A 23,635-nucleotide genomic window follows, 5' to 3' on the forward strand; every position below is an offset into this window, starting at 1 on the left:
TTAGGAAGCCTCTTGGAGTCAGGATTAGGAAGGCCTTCAGCTGGAATCCAGCCACATCTCAAAAGCCACGTGATATGACAGAAATCTATCATTTTAAGGAAACAAGCTTTGAAAAACTAGAAATAAGCTGTTATTGAATCTAGGTACTGTTTGTGTTTGCAAAACCTCACATTTCCTTATTTTTCTTGTTGGATTGGAGAGACCTAATGAACCTTAGTTCAGACTTCGTGCTTGTCTTGTAAAGAAGACTACTTTGGTTACAGTAGGCTGCTGATATTACACAGTTTATGGAATCTTTTCATAGATTACAAAAGAAACATAGAACGTAGGCCCTGGATGCATTAAATTCTATTAGAATTATGTTCTATTAAAATTCTGTAAAGAAAACATTAAAAAAGGAAAATGCAGTAGTATATAGTGCTTAGTCATATAATACATGTAAATACCTATTTTTGGACCACTCTGAAACTCTAGGATATTATTTATGATTAAGAGAAGAGAGTTTGCAAAAAAATATACTCTAGGCAAAACCAAGTTTAAATAGATTAAATCTGTCCAAAGCCTCTTAACCCCTTGCACTTCTACAGCTCTTGCACTTGGGTTAATTTGATGGTGCCAAGTTGGTATTTGTGATCACCTTTCCTGTCAGAATGCAGTGTCCTTTTTTAATGCCATCTTCTTGTCAAATGCTCACTTTTCTCTTGGTTATGAGTCGAGACAGACAGCTCTGATTGCTGTTACTGAATAATATATTCTTTGCCTTCAGCTTACTGACATCTAACAATTGTACCCATGCTTTTGATAAGAAAGTCTAGTAGTTAAGGTACATGGTTTATTCCACGTGGCCTGTAAGTATCAGATCTTTAACTCCGTATTTTGTGTATGTATTGGGTTTGCATGGCAGGGTTTTGGTGTCTTCTGTAAGAAGCTGTCAGGAGCTTCTCCCGTGTCTGACAGAGCCAGTGCCAGCCAACTCCATGACTAGGACCTGCTGGTGGCCGAGGCCATCCATGACAGTGCTATAACTTCTGTGAAAACATAGTTAAGAAGGGGGCAAACGTTGCTGAGCAGGAGCAATGGCAGTGGGATAGAGCCCATGGTAAAGCCCATGGTGCTGCAGGCAGCAAGGAGAAGGCAGAGAGTTTAAGAGTAAAGTTAGGGCGTGAAAGAAGAGAAAATCAAAGAGAAGGTGTTTTTAAAATTAATTTCTCATTACCCTATTCTGATTTGGTTGGTAATAAATTAAACTAATTTCCCTAAGCTGAGACTGTTTTGACGGTGACAGCAACTCATGAGTGATCTTTCCCTGCCCTTATCTCAACTCATGAGCCTTTCATTTTATTTCTTCTTCTTTTCCTGCTGAATTGGAGAAGTGATAGAGAGGCTTTGGTGAGTGTCTGGTGTCCAGCAAGGTTCAGACCACTGGAGTGTGACCGCCACTTTAGCTTCTGCCAGCACAAATTGTTGGCAATGTTACCCAGTGGATTGAAGCTCCAGGGAAGATGTTGTGAGATGGATGGGTGTATTTTCTCCTGGAAAATCTCTGCTTTGGAGCAAGCTCCTTGTTCTTGTGCCCTACTAAAATGTGACTTCCTACTGCAGTCATTCTTTATTGAGTGGATGTGACATTTTAGCAGCTGGTCATGTTTTTGTCTGAAGAGTGAGTTGCAGAGCAGCTCTTAGAAAGGTAAAGGCCTACTTTTAATCAGTAAACTTCTATAATTCTGGAAGAAAGCAGCAGCTTAAGCATATTTCAAGTTTAAAATGCAGCACACAATATGCATTGGTTGTCTTCTCTGGGAAAATTGAGGCTTGTGTCAACATTCAGAATGGTTCCTGTTTCTGACCTATTGCAGAATCATATCTACAAGGTATAATTTCTCAAAACTTTTCAGGATATACTGTTTATAGTTTCAGAAGGCACTGTCAGAATACTTAATCCTAATTATAGTTGGAGTTCACACCATCAGATAGGGCATATTTTTATGATGTGTATTTTAGTCTGTGAGAACAAATTAGTCATCTGAATAATGTATTTGCTAGTGAACCACTAGACAGGTATCACCTCTTTAATCTGTTTTGCATTCTGTTTCCCTAGGATATTCCCCTTTTCAGCATGCTGCTAATTTCTGCAGTATGATATCTAAATGACTGGAGTTTAGCAGCCTCGTAGCTGGAGTTTCACCAGCTGTGTAATAACAATTGTTTTTTGGAAATTGTGTGGCCTAAACACACCTGCATGTGTTTCTTGAAACATTTTACTGCCTGCTAATTGGCTGGCAGTGTACTGGTGCTGTCCCAGGTAACAGGAATAAAGATTTAATTGAGCACTGCATCCTAGGCACTGAATGGCATGGAAGGAAGCCTCCCTTTTAAGACTGCTGAATACCACTGATTACTGGGCTTGGCAGGTGTCAGATACAAGAGCAACTAGATATGCCACAGCACTCCCCAGATTTTGAGGAAATGGGTTTAGGGTAAGCTTAGTACAAGCCTCATCATGGTAATGATGATAATGTAAAGCAGGATACCCTGCTTGATATTAATTAACTGTACTGCAACAACATCTGGAGGCCCCATTGGATACCACAGCTCCACATACAAATATACTGTTTGATAAGCCTTTTGATAATGTGGCTTCACATTATAAAAAGGCAAACTGGAGAGAGAGAAATTCAAGTGGCTTTTTCAAGGTACAGCAGACCAGCAGTAAAAGCAAAAACCTTTTCTTTCAACCCTGTACTCTATCTAACTAATCTTGATTACCTCTGTGAGTGAGTTAAATTTTAAAGATATCAATCTGTACTAATGGTATCACCTTACATGAAATATGTAAGCTGTGGGTGTAAAATTAATTCCTAAGAGTAATTCTGCTGATATTAGGTATTAATGTTACCTAAACTGCTTCAGTGATGTGTAAAGCTCTTATTTGATGCAGGCTGAAATAAACAAGCAGCTTCTACATTTCATGTCTTTTCTTGAAAAGAAATATCTTGTGAAAATATCTTGTGTGTATTGTTGTACAAAATGAGCCACTCCTGACCCTGGTAGAACTGTCACAGAATTGAGCTTCTTGTCCTTTTTTTTTATTTGGTTGTCTTCAGGGTAGTTTTGTTTATAAAATAAACTTTTATTAGACAAAAGGCAAAGTTGAAAGACAGATGCAGGGAGACAAGGAGAGTAGGTAAAATTAAACCAAGAGAATGGCAATTTCATATCCTACTGGTAAATCTGTTTCTGTAATACTGCAAAGGTGTTTGGTCAAAAAAAGTTCAAGACCAGGAGTCAGGAGCAAAATATACTTTAGTAGCACTGTATTGCTGTGCTACAATTTCTTGTTGTAAGGGCCATTGAAAAAGTACTATATTATCATCTGTGTCCCACATAAACTTTCAACTGGCAAAAAATGAAGGAGAGTTTGGAAAATTTTTTAAACTTTTAACAAGGAAACTGGTATAAATTTTACTTTAGCCAAATAATGTAATGAGTCTTCAACCAAAGAGTAGAGATCATCTTTCAATACAAGGAAAATTCCCAGAGAGCACTCCTGAATTTAACTGTTCATAATGGTGAATAAGCCTCAAATGTGAGCCCTCATGGTAAGATTGTGTAATTTCTGTAAACTGAGGTTTAAAATTTCTGATGTCTCCACTTGAAAAAAAGGTACAAGTAAACTGAAGGAGTTTCAGGGCCATGGGGAAGTTTAAATGAAAGATTGGAAAACCTGGTTTTAAGCAAGAAACTCAGAGAGCTGAGTGGTTTTCACTTATGCCCTGTAAAACTGAGGAGAGAGTTGGCAGTCAAGCAAAGATGAAACTGGAATCCTAAGTCTTTTGCTCTATCTATTTTTTTGCTCTGAGGATGGACTAAAGGCATTGTGCATGGTTGTGACAGATGTTTATCTAAGTTACCTTTCCTAAACCTTCAGTGGAAAAGATTAGATTTTCATTAATATTTCACAATTTAATTTTTTCATCACTTCTTAAAATGAGCAAGAATCAGGAACAACATTCAAGAAAATTTTGGCTTGATCACAGACTTATAAGTCATTTGTGGCAGTATGATGCTAGGTGGCATTTCAGTATTATAGGCAGTAACAGTTAAAAAGTAGTCATCTGCTTACAGGAGGAGCTGAGCAGGTTATATTCATATTGCTGTATTCAATGGCTCTTGAGTCTTCCCATGAATTTGGTACTTTTTTTTTTGGTTAAACATAATCGTCAAATGCTTTTGTTAGGTATTTGTAGTTCTTTGAGTTAAAAAGAGCCAATGCTGAATCATTGCTTCGTGACTGTATACACAGTTTCAAGTGTACCACTTTTTGGAACCTTTTATATCTCCTCTTTTCCTTTTTGTGAGGGCCTATAAAGATCTGTGTACTGGGTTCAAGAATTTAAGTCAATGGTCCACCTTTAACTTGTAATAGAGGTTTTCCTTTTGTACACTGTTCTTTTTCATTATATTTCTTGAATTCCACTTGCTTTTTTGACCCTGTTCAACACTATGCCAATCTCATCAAAGTAGCAACTGTAATGAATCTAAGCCTTCTTTCCTCAGCTGAAAATCATAAATGTTGCCCTAAAATATATTCTGTAGTTTAAAAAAGAATCAATTTAGACAAGATAAATGACCTCCTATAAAATTTTAGAGGAGAGTAGATTATAACAATTGTCCTTTTTAGCCTTATAAATTATGTATTGCTGACAAATGCTTCTTTTAAAAACCATGCCCCCAAAGGGTAATAATTTCTATGTATATTTGTCCTCTGTGTGTGTGATTCTTTCTGATAAATAGGTTTTAACTGGCATTGAGTAGATCTGGTTGAGGACCTTAAAGAAGCAAGAACAGTATATAACAAAAAATTACCTGCTGCTCCTTATAACAGCCCTTAAAAATCAAAATTACCTAACCTGTGTGTTTCCTTTTCCCTTAACATTTTTCCTTGTCTCAAGATAACTGTAAAGTGTTGGCACCCTGATCAAAAAACTTCCAGGTCAGGTGAGCTTCAATACATGTAATTTCTCTCAGAGCATTTGCTGGTTTTGTTGATTATCATATTTGCCGGGGTGGCAATACTGATTCTTGAGTGTTCTTCCCCTGCTGTCAATGTTGGATAAGGGCAGACTTCATTCAGTAAACTCTCCCTTTAGCCAGGCCTGGAGTTTTTTCCATATTGAATCCTGATTTCAGACTTACCTCTCAGTGATATTAAAAACAGCACTGAATATGGCCAGCCAGAGGAGAGTAGAAATAACTGCCTTATATATACACTCTGTGCTGAATACAGGTTCTGATACTTGCCCTTCTAAAACCCATTGGCACTCGTGTCCCAGCAAGATCTGCCCAGCCATGCGTTCAGTTCGAGCTGCAGCCCAGGAAGGCCTCTAAGGACAGTGCTGGTTTTTACTGCCTTTCTAATCAGCAAGAACTTTCTGAGTTTCTGTTTACAGTGAAAGTTCACATCCAGTGATTTGTAGTTGTAGTAATAAATGGGGTTCCTCTGTGGAATATGCATCTATACCTTCGGTTCTCCTGGATAACTCGCAACATTTAACACTGTTCTGCAAAGCCCCCTAAACCACAGAGAGGGAGCAATCCTTCAGAGGGACTAACATTCAGAATCAAGTTTAAGGCAGGGCAAAAATAAAAAAACAACAAGGCAAACAAAACCCCGAAGGAAATCAAGCAAAGAAAGTCTGAAAAAACGAAGTGAAAACAAAGAGGAAGAAATAAAAGTTCCATCTCTTTTAAAAACATGGACTGCAAGGGTAGGAGCCTAAGCAGAAGACAGCCATTCCAGGAAGAGCAGTTCTCAGGGTTATAACAAAACAAAGCAATTTTACTGAGTTTGGAGGGTGGTTGAAGTGTATCTGTGTGGCATTTTTTGGGGAGAGAGGGAAAGTTTACTAACCATTCCTACAGTGTGAAATGGCTTGTTGTATTACTAAAAGAGGTTGTATCAATTTCAAATGAGAGCAGAAAAATCAGCAGTGACCTGCAGGACGGAGTAACCAGGAGTATTGTCTGCCAGGTTTGGGCTGATGTCTAGCCATGCTGGAACCAGCCAGGGTGGGAGGAGGAGGCAGTACGTGCAGTAGTTGCGATTTAAATATTATGCAATAAAATGACTGTGAGAAAACATAGCCTGGGATTGTAGTCAGATTTCCGGTACGTTTTATAAATGCTTCCTTTAATTTTACATTTTGCTTCCGAAAAATAAGCAAAACAACACAAGAAGATGCTGGGATAAACTCTGCTTCCATTTCCATCAGTAGGAATTGAGTTTCTTCAACAGAATTGCTATTGATTCACATTGATGCAACTGAGAGTAGAATCTGTCCTAATGCCTGGAGCTCTCTCTCTTGGTTTTTGAAATAAAATGCTTTCTGAACACATGGAACAAATATATACTTTTAGTATGGACAATTTAAATTTTAGATTTAGAAAAAGAAAACCTAAGAGTAAAGAGCATAGTGTGTATGTGGTTGTTCATGTGTGTGTACCCTCTAACACTCTTGAACTGCTCATCTTACAAAATCGCTGCCAATCGCATTTTGCTTTCTTCCTACCCGGTCTGCTACATAAAGACAGATGCCTTCAAAATGTAAAGGCATGGCATGGAGAAAGCAAAGGCCTGACAATTTTCTCACAGGACAGGCTCTGCTTCTCTTTGAACGAAGGGAAACAAAAGTTAAAACATACCTGCTAAAATGTCAGACCTCAGACCTGTTTTGAAGGAAAAGGTTTTGAAGAGGTTGAATGTAGAAGCTGAGGAAAGCTTTGGACCTGCTCCTCTCAGATCATAGTTGCTCTCAGGGCTGAAATGTTTGGATTGGCAGTATATAATCAGTGTTTAAATGAAATATAACTGGATTTTCAGGGCTTGTAGAGCTTGAAAAGATAGGTGTCTATAACTCCTCTGTCACAGATAAAGAATCTGGTTTACAGTAAGGTAAAAAAGGGTGCACAAAGTGAACCAATGCTTCAGGGCAGGCAATAAATTGCTGATCTCCTGATCCAGGCTGTAGATTAGTTCTTTGTCATTTAATAATGTTGCAAATGTTTGGAAATTGTGCCTATAACAAACTGTTGCCAGGAGTCTGTGTAGAGTAGACAGGTCAAGGAGAAGCCTTGTACAATTTTTTTTTCAGGACTTGGTGCTTTTTTTGTTCTTTTAACTTATCTACAACCATTCCATTATGTGATCATAATTATATTTCTAAATTCTTAGAGACATAATGGCAGAAGTTTATCTCCAGAAGTACTGTAAGGAATGAAGTGGTAATGTGGCTTTTGAGGGCAGCAATTTTATGGGATAAATCAGCACAGGACAAATTCTTGAAAAAACTTTTAAAAATCCTTTTTGGCAAATAGCCTTAAAGAAGAGAAAAAAGTAAGATAGATTGAATGCTGAGTTCACTTCATTATTTATAAGTAAAATGGTTCTCAGTTTTCTAAGACATAGTGCCAGCACTTGATGTCACTTGGAGTTTTCAAAGACATTAATTAATGGTTGCCTTTTCATGGAAACTTTTTGGGGCACCGAGTGAGTACCAATATAGAGAGGAAAAAAGTTGCACTCTCTGTTAAAATTCTCTTGAACCCTTTTGGAGCACGTAACTTGTTTGCTCTGTGTGGCTCCGTACTCACCTTTTCCCTTGCTGCATAGTTATGATTATTTTTCCTATAGCTAAAAAATAAATGTTATAGGTAGCGGCTCAAATATAAACCTTTCTTTGTCACATATTTACTGGTCTAGTTAATACCTTTGTTTGGTTATGTGGAAAGAAAATCCACCAGCTGAATGTGTGGGGAAAGGAATGAAAGGTTGTGTCCATCATAAAGTGTTAAACTGTAATGGTCAAACTTGTCTTTCAGATTTAGAACGAAGGTAGGTTTTGGTAAAAGCTGTTTTTAATGAAGTATTGTAGTGCAAGAAACTGGGATTTGAAGAGATGTTGAAAATGAATTGAGGATTTGCCCCTTGTGTCCATGGTCACTGTTCTCTGCTGTAGCATTTTCTCTGTGTTTTGCTTTACTTTTTTTTTTTCTTCTGCCAGGAATGCATAAACTAATTGTTAATTTTTTCATAGTGTCTGGTTCCCTGGAGATTTAAAAAATCATAAGTAAACTGTATCTTGGGGTCTGTGTGTGCAGTTTGGCTTCAGTAGCCCTACCTTTGACATATTGTGTTGTGTTTTATTCTGGTAATTGGAACAAAAACCATTGTCATGACAAGTTCTTACTCAGTCCAAATAAGAGTCTCAGAACTTGTGATTCTGCAAAAGTTGAGTTAAAGAATCACAGGGAGCTCTGCCCAAGAGTCATCTGAAGAGAGCTGGAATAGACTGTTCACAAGAACCATGATTTTTTTTTTTTAGACAATTTTTTTGCTCTTCTTAATTGCAACAAAGTGTTACACTGCTTTTAAAAGGTCTGTCCTCTCTGGCTCTGGGAGGAGATGCCTCTTGGGATGGGGAACGCACCAGTTTGCTCATTTCCCCCTTCTCTCCATCAGACTAAAGGCCACTGGCATTTTGCAGTCCACTGCTTCCAGAATCTTATCTCTTTCCCAGTTTGCCCTCTTATCACTAGCTCTTTAAATAGGTCTTTTCCTGCAAGCCCTGGGAAAGGAAATCATGAAAGGTGCTATCTCCTTTTCCTCTGAGGAGAAGTCAGAAACATTTTGTCATTCTGCAGAGATTAATTGAACTTCCCACCATCCTTTTCCCCACCTGCAAGTTTTTACCTTTGCCTCATTAAGTCTGTAGGCTTGAAGGTATGCATCTTTCACTCTGAATACCTTTTAATCCCTTCCTCCTCTGTGGTGGTGATTCTGATCTGTTCCATTAGAAAAGGTGCAGGTCTTCATCTTACCTACTCATGCTATACCTTCACCAAGGTGGACCCTTCTTAAAGCAGCCACAGTTTGCCAAAGAAGCTTGGTGTGTTGATGGCAATTGAAAAGCAATATGAGAAGTCATCCAGGAGGCTAAATGTAAGTTTATATCTTGCAAAACCACAATATCAGTAGCCAGGTTACCTGGTTGCTATGTATTATTTGAGTCTGAGGAAAAATTAATCACATGTTCTTCGGTAATTGCTATGCAGATAAAGATAATTATGTGGTTGCCAGCAAAAGGTTCACTAAAACAGTGTTGGGAGATCACTTACTTCATATGTCAAAGAAGTGGTAAAGCTGTGCCAGCAATGCTTTTATCTGAAATAAATCTTTGTTAACTGAAACTTATTTTTTGGGATAGTATAAGAGAAGAAACATTGGTTGTTTCCAAATGGCATCTGATTTCATGCATCTGCTGGGAGCAGCAATCCACTTACCTCACAGTCCAGTGAAAAGAGAAGGATGATATTGCTATCTTGAAGAAAAGTCCCTTCAAAGAATAACAGTATGAATGTACATAAAACTTCCTACCCAGCATACATTTAGCACAATCTAAAATTTACTGTTTTAATGAGAAAAAAACCAAAATGCTTACTGTTTTCAGTGCTAAACTTCAAGTAGTTGAACCACCAGAGTTCGTGACCTCTTCAGCTACAGGATTGTTTTCTTTCCTTTCCTAAAACAATCCTGTAGTCTGACACCAGGAAACTTGGTGTTAGGAAGAAAATGTCAAAAAAAAAGAAGGGTAGTGAAGATACAAGGAATTTGTGATGAGTACTTTGGTATGAGTAAGCTTTGAAATGTAAGGTTAAGGAATCAGAAAGACCTCTCTGAGAAATTGAAACACGGTGAAACTTTCAGAAAAAGATTTCTTTTACTACCAGGAGACAGAAATAAATCCAGGAGAGGAATCCAAGATGGCCATCAAGTACAAGAGCTGAAGTTTTTTTCTTATTGCTGAGATTTGCTAATGTGAATGAGGTAAAGTTAGGGTAACAGCCCTGAAGAATGGGATCGTCTGCCCTCTAAGCAGATATGTAACGGAACAGAATTGTCCTGTCACCCTTTATTATACCTCAGTTTTTTTCAAGGAAAATATATTTGCATAGAAGATGGCCATCCACTCTCTCTTGTTTCAATTTTATAGTATGGATAGCTAGCAAATATATTGACTTCCTGTATGATACATTTTAGTTCTGCCTGTCTGTACCAGTTTTGGATATGTGCAGTGCACTTAATATGCCTTCATAATTGTTAACACTAGCATATTGTGCCTCTCCTTACTGAGTGTTTGAAGATGCATTGCTCTTAATTGTACAGTGATGAGAATTTCTGTTGCTGTTTAAATCAGTAATATTAAATGCATATATCTAATCAGAGTATACTCTAAAGTCATTAAATATGGTCATTACTTGGAATCACCTGAGGGGACCTGCAGAAGGAAGTGTTGTGGCTATTATAACAGATTTTGCCAGCTCTTCCCTTTCAGTCAGTGACTGGTGCAAAGTTTTGGGAAAACACTGCTTTATTGGTAAGGCACTGTTTGCTGTGTGATGGAGAAAAATAAGATGGGCAGCTCCTGTCTCTTAGGAGCTTCCCTCTGGATTTCGAAGTCAGCTAATGACACTTCTGCTCCCTTCAAGTTCCATTCATCTTCTAACTGCATTCTTCCTGCTGGATCCCACAATTATTTTCTTGGGGAGTGAGGACTGTTTGTTTCCCAAGAAGAATAACAGACCAAAACAGGTGTTGAGATAACAGCCTGTCAGTGGCTGCATTTTATATAACAAGTGACTAGTAATAATCAGCAGAGATGTTGCTCAAATAACTCTTTATCCACATCTCCTGATTTTTGCTGCCTGGTTTCTCACCTGTCTTCTGTGATGTTTTATGGGAACAAATGAGTCACTGTCTTCAGGTGAATGCTGTAAAGAACAGTGTGAAAGAAAGTGTTTGCAATGAAGCAGAACCAATGAAATGTGTCTTGAGAAGCTCAAAATGACAATTCTGTGTATTCTCCAGTGCCATCTACCGGCAGAACTACCCACTAGAGACTTAGAGGCCAAGAACATTCTCCTAAGTGGCAGCAATTTTAAAACACTTGTTTCTTTTCTTCTTTCAGGAGCAAGGCAAGATTGGCGTAGTCTTCAATATTGGCACGGTGGACATCTCTATTAAAGAGGAAAGCACACCTGTAAATGATGGCAAATATCACGTAGTACGCTTTACCAGGAATGGTGGCAATGCAACACTTCAGGTTGACAGCTGGCCAGTGAATGAACACTACCCCACAGGTACATATATTTTGCTTTTTGTTCTCTTTCAGTTTATCTGTACCTATAACCTCATGTTTAATAACAACTGGTCACTATATAAATCTTTGTTGCTTCATCTAGACAATAAATTCACGAGCCTGGTGATGCATAGTGTGTCTCTTGGAAAACAAACTAATGGTCCTTTAGACTGGAAGAAAAAGCATGCCAACTGTGTGGTATGATGTCCATAGACCATGCTATTTCAGAGGTCTCTAAGTGAATCCTGGTTCTACACAGACTTACAAAGCTATTCAATGACAAACTTGGTTTTGCTACTCGTGATATTTTCTAAATATTTAGGGTAGAAAAGTTTTGAACAGACTTTATGAAAAGGAGTGGTGAAGTGAAAAGACTCTAGCCCCACCCCAGATACTGTCTATATAAATATAGAGTAGAAATGTAAGGAAATGGAAGATAAGCAAGTATTTGAGCAGACCTTATGCTTGCCTCATAATTTTTTATCATCTGAATTTCAATTTCTTTCTTAGGTTTGCAGACACAAAAGTTAACACAGCATCTAACCAAAACTGACAACTCCTAGTTGACTTTCTGTCAAAATGCAGCGGAAAAATTCAATATCTTTGGAAATTATCACCCTAAATCCACCAGAAATAGTGAATAACTAGCTCTTGATACACTGTCACATGTTTTATCCCACCACTGGCAAATCACAATGTCATGATACTTTGTCACAATGCTAAAAGGTCAAACTTACTCCAAGTGAAAAACAGATTGCTTTGTGTGCTGCTGACAGTGTATTAAATAGCTGAGATCTGATGATGTGCATGGTTATAAAAGGAAGAATGAACACAAGGAAAGAACTCCAATGTTAACCACCTTCCTCTTATTCATATGTTACTTAAGGTGAAGCCATGATCTTGGTTTTCAATTTTGAGTCTAAGAAACATTCAGTTCTTTATTTCTAGGTTGTACAGTAGTAGCTCAAGACAGAATGAAGATTCTTGGTAGTGGTGTAGGAATTGTTCAAAAGAAACTTAAACTCAAATTATAGTAAATATCCTAACTTGAGGTTATATGCTAATTTATGTGACATTATACTAATAAATTACTCCAAAGGGATGATTTCATCTCTTCTACTCCCTCAGAAGGCACACAGGAAGGTTTTTGAATGTGAGTCATCTGTGCTATATTGCTCTCTACTACATATGTCCCTTTGTCAGTGTTTTGTGAGGTGTATGCAAAAGGATACATTTCAATTATTAACCTTATTTCTGGGAAAAAAATATTTTTGAAGAATGCCAGGACAGATGTGCTGTGTTAGGTTCTAGCTCTGCTATGCATTGGTTTGAGAGGAAAGGTCCAACTGAGGATCTCTGTTCTGCTCCTTTCATCAATTTTGTAAAATACCTGCAATACAGTTGGCAGCCAATTACAGTCACTACAACCTCTATGAATAAATTTTCTTCTTATATTGCTTGCTGTAGTAAGTCTCTGGTGTAAAGAAACAAAATATTCAGCTCAATGCTTTAGAGATTTTTTTTTTTTAAGGGAAAATAAATCACACTCACAGACTACCTCAGTACCTGGGCTTCTGCCTTGGCTAAAGATATTTCTATGTTTTCATTAGAAGATGTAAGGTTTTACGGAATCAGCATTAATCTTATATTCTGGGCTAGTATTGAGTGTGTGCAGTTGTACCCTAAGAAAAAAGGACACCTTTATCTTCCAGACACCTTTTCCTTTCTGTGCACGTATTTCAATTTTTGTCTGTTTGTAGATGATGAATTTTTCAGCCTGTCCCTGTGAAAATAAGGCTTATGGGACCATACCTGGTGTGTGCAGGTTAATCCTTTACTTGTCTGCTACTTCTTTCAAACCAATATTTTAGTCAAATTAAAAAAAAAAAGAAAAAGACAAAAATCAAAAAAACAGAAGATAATACATTACTGTGGGATAAACCCAAGCAAACCAACAAACAAACAAAAAAACCCAAGGGAGGAGGGCAATGTTCCAGCCTTCCCAAAGGAAAGGACTGTGGCTTGATGTCAATTCATGTTAAATACCAGAATATCCATAAAATAGAGTGGCGTTATGAATGCCTAAGATTCAGAAAAGGTTCAATGAACCAATTATTACAGGAAGCCAATACTTATTAGTCCCATTTTCTGTGCAGACAATGTTTAAAAAAAAAGACTGAACAGGAGCTTTTAAAATTAATTACTTGCTGTCTTTCACAAACCAAACTTGCACTGTTGTTTTTGATCTGACTGCATGACCAAACCTGTGTTCAGCAGAGATTCAGTTCTGTGAAGGCTTTGTGGTTGGATGGACCCAGGCTAATCCAGTGTGTTTCAACTGGAACCTGCTGAAAATTTAAATTCATATCAAACTTGAGTGATAGTAGCTGAGTAATCCCCTATGTTTCACATAGCATCATGTCAATTCTACAAACACAGTTATTGGTAGTGTTTAAAAAATGTTGTATGTGTAGACCATGCTTGCTTGAGCACACTGCGTTGTCTGTAAAATGAACAATTTCATGTGTACTTGTTTTTCCTAATGTTACAAATTTTATAAACTATCTAATGTTTCTTCTTTGTCATCACACATGGTGCAATCTTCAGTCAGGGTTGCATTCTGAATGGCATTTCCATGCTCCTCTCTGAGTTTTATTACTTGTGGAAGGATTATACATTAGACTCATAATTACTTGCTCAATGAAAAGTACAAAAAAAAGTTGGATATTCATTAAATGAGCAAAGTGAGAGAATATTGGCTTTCCTTAAAATACAGTCTTTAGTTAAATTGAAATTAACTGAAACTAGCCCAATGAGACCCAAAGGCTCCAAAGCTGTATTTTTACAACTTCAAATAAAAGACAAAGAAAATAGAATGACAGCAAACTTACAACTCAGGCAATGACATTTTGGGTTTTATAGCATCCAATTGCATTCCAGTCACCTGCAACATGAGCTTTGCACTTTCTTGTAGGGAAAAGGGTTAGAGAAAAATGGTAAAGGAGGTAAACTTTAACATGGAGCTAAAGTTGGTTTTGTGACTGAAATAATCCAAATTACTAGGAATGGGCTCTCATCTTTAGTACCACCTCAAAGTACCAGATTTTTTGTTACTGGACAGAAAGACAGAACAGTAGCCCAGTATAGGTATGTGAGACAAAGCTTCTGAGAACTGGGAGATGTCAAAGTAGCATTAGCACAGAGGCTGCTGTCTGCAATTCAGCTGTTGTGGTTCAGCCAAAACCATTGAGCTGTTTGTGATTTATTTGCATTAGTTTTGCTCTTTCTCCTCTCTCTCATGAACACAATAAGAAGATGGGCTTCTTCCATAGGCTGTACTGATAGCCACTTTCTTCATGCTTGATTCATTAAGTTGGTTATCACAATGTGAAAGAATTTTTCTTGGTCAGGGTATAAAACTTTTGCTGTAGTCTGAAGTACAGTTTTCTATGACGTCCTCCCTTCTGTTGTCTCTCATGCTTTCATCCTTTTAACTCTCCCAGAAAACAAGTTGTGCTTGGTCATTGTAATTTTCCTGCTTTTATGTTCCTGGAAAAAGCCTTCTCTATATCCAAATAAATTGGTTAATGATAAAATATAAGTAATTTTGGACCCAGACTTCAGGAAGATAAAGTATCTGACATGTTTTTGTTTTTATCAAAATGAAACCCATCAAATTTGAGACAGGTTACAGAAATTTTCAGAGCAGTTAGAAATCAATCTTCAATTTTTACACAGACCTGGGATACTTCAGTCCTTAAGTTTTTATTATTTCTTAAACAGGATATGGTTTTTTTGACTCAGTTCACTGTCTTTTCCTTGCAAAGAAGTACTTTGTGTGATGCCAGATTTGTAGTGTATGTCAAAACAAACCTGATATTCCTGTTCGTTCATCCAGGCACCAACTACATATTCTGCAGTAGAAAAAAAAAATCAAGGTGAAGACAAGCTGTTAAGTAAGAGTATCCACAATAAAAAAAAAAATCTTATTTAAGTAATGTTTTAAAGGAGAGGATTAAAGGAAAGAAGGCAACAGGTAGGAAGGAGCTGTCATTTAAAGAAATGCATGATCCAGCAAAAAAAATGTAGCCTGGATTTTTTAAGGCATTTTAGAAACAAGAATTAAGACAGTATTAAACAACTGGATTATTACCAGAGTTTATTATTTCATCCATACGGTACATATTTTATATTTTTCACCTTTATCATTCTTGAGTTATCTCTCACTCTTCTTGCAGTAGTCTTTGCCCTTTCAAATTACATTATTCTGCAGGATTTTTGCTATGGATAAAGGAAAAAAATTAGTTCCTCCTCTATGCCCTTACTTTATTTGGTCTCTGAAGTACATTTCTGAGAGGAAATTGCATTTCTGGAAAAGCTGGACTGTTAGCTCTTGGCAGCAGAACTGACTGCTCTGGCCAGATAAGTGCATACCTATAAAACAAAAAACTGATTCTGAGACCATGATATCTGTGCTGGGATTTTCTTTCAGAGTAGCTCCAGTTCCAAGGATTGAATGTTCCTGAACTGTTGGGCATACCTTCTTTTTTCAATTTCATTTGAAAGCAATCCAATTTGAACTGCATCTTTGTTAGTCTATGTGAGACAAAGTCTTTGTGTAAAACAATAGGCTTTCCAGAAGCAGGTCCAAGTGATAGTGGTTTAGATTCTCCTACCTATCTTGCCTTGCTGAAATGTATTTCTTCATTTGCTAGGTGGAAAGATTTGAGGAAGCTTGATTTGTGCCCCTCATTTTATGTAAGATAGGGAAGAAAACTGGCTGAGTTCTTACTTGCTTTTTTCAATAATTTTTCCAGCTAACTGAATGAATAGTGAGGGATGCTAGCAGCAGGACTCCTCTATTATCTAACAAGGGTCTTGGTGTCTGGGGAGGTCCCTGCTGACTGGAACGTAGCCACTGCTATTCCAGGCTATAAGAAGGGTGTGAGAAAAGATACAGGGAGCTAAAACCTGTTAGTCCAAACTCAGCTCCAGGAAAAATTATGAAGATTATGCTGTATGCTATTGAAAGGCATTTGAAGAATAATGCAGTCATAAAGCACACTCAAAATGGGTTCACAAAGGGAGCGTTCCATGTAACTAATTTTATGTCTTTCTATTGTAAGATCATCTGCCTGATGGATGAAGGAAAGGCAGTGTATGTAGTTTTTCCTGGATTTTAGTAATGCTTTTGATACCATCCCTCACAGCACCATTTCAGACAAGCTGCCCAGCTGTGGGATGAGCTGTGCACAGTGCACTGGGTTAGGAACTGGCTGAACGCAGAGCTCAGAGGGCTGTGGTGGATGGGGCTGCATCTGCCTGGCAGCTGGTCACCAGAGCTGCTCCTCAGGGTTCAGTTCCAGGGACAGATCTGTTCAGTATATTCATTCTTCTGTGGTAAGGTCACCTATCTTGTGGATGAAGGGAAGGTAGTGGATGTAGGAAGTTTGCTAGTGAGACTAAACTGGCTGGTTCTGTTGACCCCCTTAGGGGACAAAAAACCTTGCAGGGGATTCTAGCTGCATGGGAGCATTGGACAATGATTAATGGGATAAAATTAAGCAAGAACAAATTCTGGATTCTGCACATGGAGGAGAGTAACACCAGCCGTTACTATGACTTAGGAGAAGAGTGGCTGGAGGTCAGCCCTGAAGAAATGGGTCTGGAGTGCTGGTGGGCAGCAGCTCCGTGTAAGTCATATGTGGACCCTGACAGTGAAAACAACAAACCACGTTCTGGGGAGCAGAAAAGCCAGCACAGACAGCCAGTCAAAGGAGTGGTTGTCCTGCTCTATTCAGTGTTTGTGTGGTCTCACTCTTGGTAGTGTCCCATAATTTGAGAAGCATGTGAACATCCATGAAAATGTCCAGAGGACAGCAGCTAATCTGGTGACAGGGCTGGAAGGCATGTCCTATGGAGAGGGACTAAGGACCTGGGGGTTGTTGAGTTTGGAGCAGAGCAGGCTGGGGTGACTTTGCTCTTTGCAGCTTTCTGAGGGTGGAAGCAGAGATGGGTGCTGAGCTATTTTTCCATGGTACTTAGTGATGGGACGTGTAGGAGTGTTTCAAAGCTATGCTAGAGGAGGTTCACAATAGATCTTAGGAGGCATTATTTTACTCACAGACTGGTCAAACAGAACCATTTTTCTAGAGAGATTGTCACCAGGCCTCATGCTCATAAGTGTTTAAGAGGCATTTGGACACTGCCCTTAAGAACATGCTTTGACTTTTGGCCAGCCCTGATTGAGCTAGATAATTGTTGTAGCTACTTTCCAAATATTCTAGTCTAGTCTAAACTACTTGCTCACAAAGAAATAAAAAATGTCAGGTAGAGGTTAAAGTTCTGCATTTAAGTGAAAGGTAATGCAACAAAGGCTACAAAAGAATCTCAAGTCTGTCAGTTTTTCTCAATTTTTTTTCACTTTGTGACCTCTCACCTTTGAGAAAATGTCATGATTATGAGACATGTTTTGGACACCTGAAATTATATGCTGCATCTCTGTAACACAGAAAAAATAGATGTATTTTTCATTCCATCTGTTTTAACTCTAGAGAATTAATTATGGTGGTGGAAAGAACTTGATGTATTTGTGTTTGTCTTGATAAGATTGAAAGCTTGGTTCTATCTTATTCTTCCTTTAGCAAAAGTATTCTATGATTAAAAGTATCAAAATAATTGGAATCTGGCATTTTTTAAATTGCTGTTACCCATTTGATACTTTTGCAAAGTGCTCTCGTTTCTCAGTGAGATGATGTTAACCCTCCCATGCTTTGCTTTGTTTCATTGTAGCAAATTAGAATACTGATGGCAGCCTAATAAGATTCAAAATATCTCAAACTTTTTTTTTTTCCATAAATACCCACCCAAACCTATTGTAGATACTTTAAAAATGGAGTAATATAGTAGGAGAACTTAAACCAGCATCAGAGATTTTACAGGAATTGTGAGGTGGGAAACATGAAGCATGAGGCTGATTTGGCGAGAGCAGACTGAATACTGACTGAATACTGCTAATGTGAAATGGAAAGGGCGTTTTATAAAAGAGGAACCTGAAGCTGGTTTAAGTAGTAAGTGTTGCATGGCACTGCACAATTCATGATGGGTACTATTGTAAATTTCTGTGAAAAACAAAAAAGCAGATTTCATTTCCAGAGATGTGGATATCCACAGATCCAGCTATCTTCAAATGCAGTGTTGGTTCTCAGTATCTCTAAAAATGCTTCTACCTATCTCTACATATAAAATTCCATGAGTTTTACACAACCGTGAATATTGAACAAGAATTCATAGACTGCTTTAAAACAGGTCATTTATTGTCCTGCTCAAGCCATTTATTACCTTTCCCTTGTTTTTTTCAGTCTCCTTCCACAACTAGCATGATCATTTTGTTCAATGAGATCCATTTCCCACCTCATCCCTCTACTGAAAAGATTCTGAGGACTCTCCTCTCTTCTCTCTCTTCTCTCTCTTCTCTCTCTTCTCTCTTCTCCATTTTTTTAGGCTTTATTTAGTTTTTATCAACAACATTTTCTTTCTCTCCCTCTGTGATTTCCCAGCCGTGAGATAAATAGCCTTGTATCTTACAAGCTAAATACAATTACTGCTATCAAAACTGGAGTCTTTCTCTCCCTGTAAATGTCTCTTGGAAGCTGATAAGCTGTTCAAAGCAAACTGCAGGCTTCTGCCTAATCCTGAGATTAAACATAACCACCCAGAAGACAGCAAGAGATAATTGAGGAGGGGGGACTGGGGAAGGCAGGCAGGAGAGGAGGAGAAAATGAGATCCTCTCCTGAGATATTAAGAGGACATACAGAAGGCTCAAGGTTATTTGTAAAGGAATTACACAAAACACACAAGAGCTTGTTATGATGAGGAATTTCCTCAGATAATGCAGTGATTGTTGTAGTTGTTAAAGACAAAATTTAGCAAGGATTTGTTTGATGTAAAGCACACAGGGCAGCTCCCACTCATGATTGCTGATTTTTATATATTATCCCCATCTTGTCCTGGAAACAGAAGGTCTCACAAGATTGTATCCAGATTCTTTGTGCATGCTAGAGTTCATCTCACTGACTTTATTACTGAACATGGGGAGACAGTAGATTTCCCAAGATGGAAGCAGGGGACTGAGCTGACTTCTCTGTGCTCTGTTTTGGTACCTGCTGACCAACCTAGAAGATAAGAGTGCCTTAACTGTGGAGAAATAGTGTGTGATATCTGTATTAATCTTCACTTATATAGGCATAATTACTGAAGGTTACTAGTTTTTATGAGTCAGCCCAATACAGCTGAAAAAATCAGCCTCATTTCAGGATATAGAAGTTCTTCATGGTAGGTTTTTTTTTTTAATCAGTGGCATTATATTTTTCTACTTCTGTAATTTTTTTGTGTCTTCTGTTTCAGAGAGCTTGTCTGTTTTTAACTGTTGTCAAAGGGATATTACCTCTTCCAACTTTGCTTTGTTTAATTTATAATGCATTAGACAAGAAAAGGGAAGTAAGTTTAGAAGGTCTAATATTAGCATCACTGGGGAAATCAGTAAAAGGCTACATATCCTTTCTTCAGCTGACATGTTCACTGATATTGTAAATAATATACAATGTTGTGATTATTAGTTCTTGTGAGCTCAGTGACGCAAAGTCTAATGCTGATTGTGAAATTAACAAGGAAAACTCAAAAGCAGAACTCACTGAAATGTTTGAGTCATTGCAACAAGTTCTTTCTAAGTTTGTACTTATCCCTGCACAGTACCTCTACATGGCTCATATTGCACCACTTCAGTGATTTCCTTAGAGGAAATTTCTAGTTCTTTGTGCTGTTCAGAGCCTGGGTCCTCTTCCCCCAAATTCATTCTGTCTTGCAGAATGACTTTGACATGTCATTTCCTCTTTTTTCCACCCTTTAACTCCTCACAAAAACTTTGGCTTCTACCTTCTTGTGACCCTGTAGCAATCTTTTCCTTCCCTCAGACTTGAGGCTGTTATGATCTCCTTTTCACTTCTGAAACCTTGCTTCTGAAACCAAGGTAATAGTAAGAAGTTTGGCTGAACCCAGTTGTCTTCATGAAAATGGATGTTGTACTGGATGACTTAGAATCATTAATCTGTTGCTTGATCTGCATGCTGAAGGGATTTTTTTCTTGGTGCTACCAGATCCCACTGTGGTGTTAATATTTTCCTATCCAAATGTCCTTCTGAGTGGGCAATGAAGGAAGGAACAAAAGAACTGATTTTTTGATTAGCCCTGTAGGCTGAATACGATCACCAGGATTCTTGTCACATACTTTATTTTGGATTTTGACTTTTCATATTGAACTCATTTTGTGGGACTTAAATGAGCTCTTAGATGCTTCCTATCAGCATGAATTGGAGACAGCATATAAAGTGCCTTTGACAGGTTTACTGCATTGCATAATGAGCCTAAAACATATAAAAAGACAGGGTTAATAAAACAGAATTGGAGGAGCACATTTTGAAGGCAGTACTGCAACATATGTTGGAAGATCTGCCAAGAGGGATGATTAAAGCATGACAATTTGATGAAATCAAGAGTTGATTGTAGCTTGTCACTGCAGGGCCATAGCATCTATAATATATTTTTAGAGTTGGAAAACTGATAAATATGGCTGCCTGATATGAACACTCAAGTTTTGTTCCCCTGTATCCAATGACATATAAAACATATAAGACTTGTTGATGAAGTCATCAACAAACGAACATACTTTGAAATTTGTGCAAAAATACCTCATGTTAATGCATGTGTTTCCATACTGGATGATGGGATAGGATCTGACATGATATAAAAATTACATAAATGTTGCCACTACGCTTAGAGTTTATCTGCTGTGTACTTTTTATTTTGCTTTTCCACAGAAAAAAATGAAGGTGTGGTTTATTTCTCATTTGCTCTATTCTCAAAGAGTTTCATGAAAGTGTTGTAAGGACTTTCTGTCTTCCAAATTCTAGTTTGGAGGACAGAAGAGAGAAAACACAGAAAACAAACAGGTGGTTATATTGCAGCTTCCAGTATCCATTGCTCCTGTTTTGTTTCTGAAAGCTGATCTGAGCTGTTGCAACACACTGCATTCAGTCTGAGCGAGATGTAGTTTTAACTTCCTCAGGTACCTCAAGCCCATGTGAGTGGCAGTCTATCAAGCCCCGGAATTTGTCAGCTTGGCATCAAGAAAGAGGGAAATACATGAGCCTTTATGAAGACATGTAAGGTAATGAAGCAGAGCAAGTAGCACAGTATGATTGAACAGCAGTAAGGTTGAAAGGAGGAGGTTACCTAAGGCAGGAAGTAAACACAGAAAAGTATCTTCATGCAAGTTGCCATGACCATCTAATTCCCACCCAGGATCCCACTGATAGGCCTTGAGGGAGAGGGGAGAGGAGTAAGAAGTATTCTTCTGTAGCCGTCTTTATTACTGCTACATAACAATCACATAAAAGGTTCTTCTAATATGCAAATACATGTTAGAGGCAATACTAGTTTTAATTTAGCCAAAATATTTATCTTGTTTATAGCCTAGATAAAGAAAACATTAACATAAAGTACTGACAGTTTGAGTAAAAGTTTTTTGGTGCTGTCCAAAAAAACAGAGATATGTGTTGTTTGTATTGTATATTCTGCTGTTAGCTGAATTAGTGTAGCAACACTCTTACATCTTCCTGCATCAGACTAGATGTCCAACATGTCAAATCTGCAGATGAATACCAAATACTTTAGGAGAAAATTTGCTTTAATGGTCAAAGTGACACTTTTTTCCAATGGTCCTGGATTTGGGATTCTCTTCTGTCTTCCCAGAGCCTGATTGTTCATCTAATCAAGCTTATTGAGTCTGAGACCTGTCAAGTGTCTGATGCTCCAGAGAAATACAGTAACACACCATGGCAACAACAAAAATATGCCCCAAAAGATGTCCTTCTAAAAAAAATTGCCCTACTTCTGCATTTAGTTTGTGATCTGAAATATGAAGTCAAATAAGCTGTATGTGTTTGTATCATATCTACAGCAATTACATTTGTATTTCTCAATTGGAAAGCAAATGTCTCCTTGTTTTCCCCTTATTGATTTATTCAGGAAGACATGATTATGTGGAAATAGTCCCACTTCTTCTGCTGCATTTTGACCCCACTGCTCAGCCAAATTTAAACCATAGCAAACCAAAACCTAGGTATTTTAGTGGCATCACTAATTTTTCCTCTATTTTTCTGATTTTTTTTTCCATTGATGGTATTGATTCTCAAATCTCAGTTCTTTCCTCTCAGCTTAGTTTTATTGACTAGAGTTCTTTGTAAGGTAAATTCTTGGAGCACAGAGTGAATGCCTAGGAAAAGTTGTATTAACCTTGGACAATGGTAGTACAGCATAAGCTAAAACTCAGGAAGAGATGAGCTTTATGATTTCCCAGTCCTGTATTTGCTCTGTGTCAGAATGATCACTTAAAATATTCCAAGATAGAGTATCCATAGGGCACTGATGCATCTTTCTGCCTAATTGTTCTCACCTGGTATCTGATTTAAGAACCCTGGAATATCCCTAAGTATTGGTATTGCATTCATATACTTACCACAGACCTTTGAGTTCCAGTGCATATACTATGGTGCAAAACAGATACAATCCATGTGGTTTTCCCTGTATTTCTTTTACATCCAGCCATTTTCCATGAATAGTAATTACATACTAATAGATACAGGTATATCCTGTTAGCTTGTTCTTCCCAACAATTCTATGCCAAAGTATACAGCTGTTCACACAGGCATGTGAATCCTGACTGAATGCTCAGGTAATTTGAGCTGTTCTCATCTGTTTGTGTTCATTGCTCCATGATTGTATGAGGTCCAGGTACCAAGCATAAGCCTTATCAACAGTGATTTCTGGTAAATTTCTCCTTTGATACCATAAGATTGATTAGAACCATAGAAGGACTTGGGTTAGAAAGGACCTTTAGGATCATCTAGTTCCAAATTCCCTGCCATGATGGGGACACCTTCCACTAGAACACATTGCTCAGAGCCCCATCCAACCAATTGCTATTGCTTCAGCCATTTGATAGTACATCAAATGTAGCTGTATAAAGTAGTGCACAGAAGGATGGAGAAATATTTCTCAGATGGAGAGTCAGGCTTAATAGAATCCTGCTGCACAGTGCAATGCAGGATGAATGAATATATTTATGTTTCTCTCCTGGGTTAGTTCTATTCCAGTTCTTCTGATCAAACAGAGTTTTTATGTTTTATTTCTTCTCTATCTCCCTCCCTCTCCCTAACTCTCCTTCTGTCCCTGTCTCTCTCTCATAAACACACATGTGTGCACAGTAAGAATGAGCAAACAAACATCTGTCCTGAGGGATCACAGGCTTGAACAACTTTGTGCTTTTCTGATCACATTGCCTGCAGAAAAAACAGTGCCAGCTGTAATCCCAGGTTGACGT

The 23,635-nt window shown here is 37.9% G+C and overlaps 1 protein-coding gene across 7 annotated transcripts in view; it reads left to right on the forward strand.

Annotated features, from left to right (window-relative positions):
* NRXN3 (neurexin 3) overlaps positions 1 to 23,635 on the forward strand; it is a 908,017-nt gene that overhangs the window by 761,309 nt on the left and 123,073 nt on the right. For all 7 annotated transcript variants that reach the window (XM_058806342.1, XM_058806340.1, XM_058806341.1 and 4 more), the window contains one exon: positions 11,025 to 11,196. In XM_058806342.1, the coding sequence (XP_058662325.1) occupies positions 11,025 to 11,196 (172 nt within the window). The remainder of the gene's footprint in view (positions 1 to 11,024; positions 11,197 to 23,635) is intronic.

The sequence above is a fragment of the Ammospiza caudacuta genome, chromosome 6, assembly GCF_027887145.1.
Source record: "Ammospiza caudacuta isolate bAmmCau1 chromosome 6, bAmmCau1.pri, whole genome shotgun sequence".
Classification (NCBI taxonomy): domain Eukaryota; kingdom Metazoa; phylum Chordata; class Aves; order Passeriformes; family Passerellidae; genus Ammospiza; species Ammospiza caudacuta.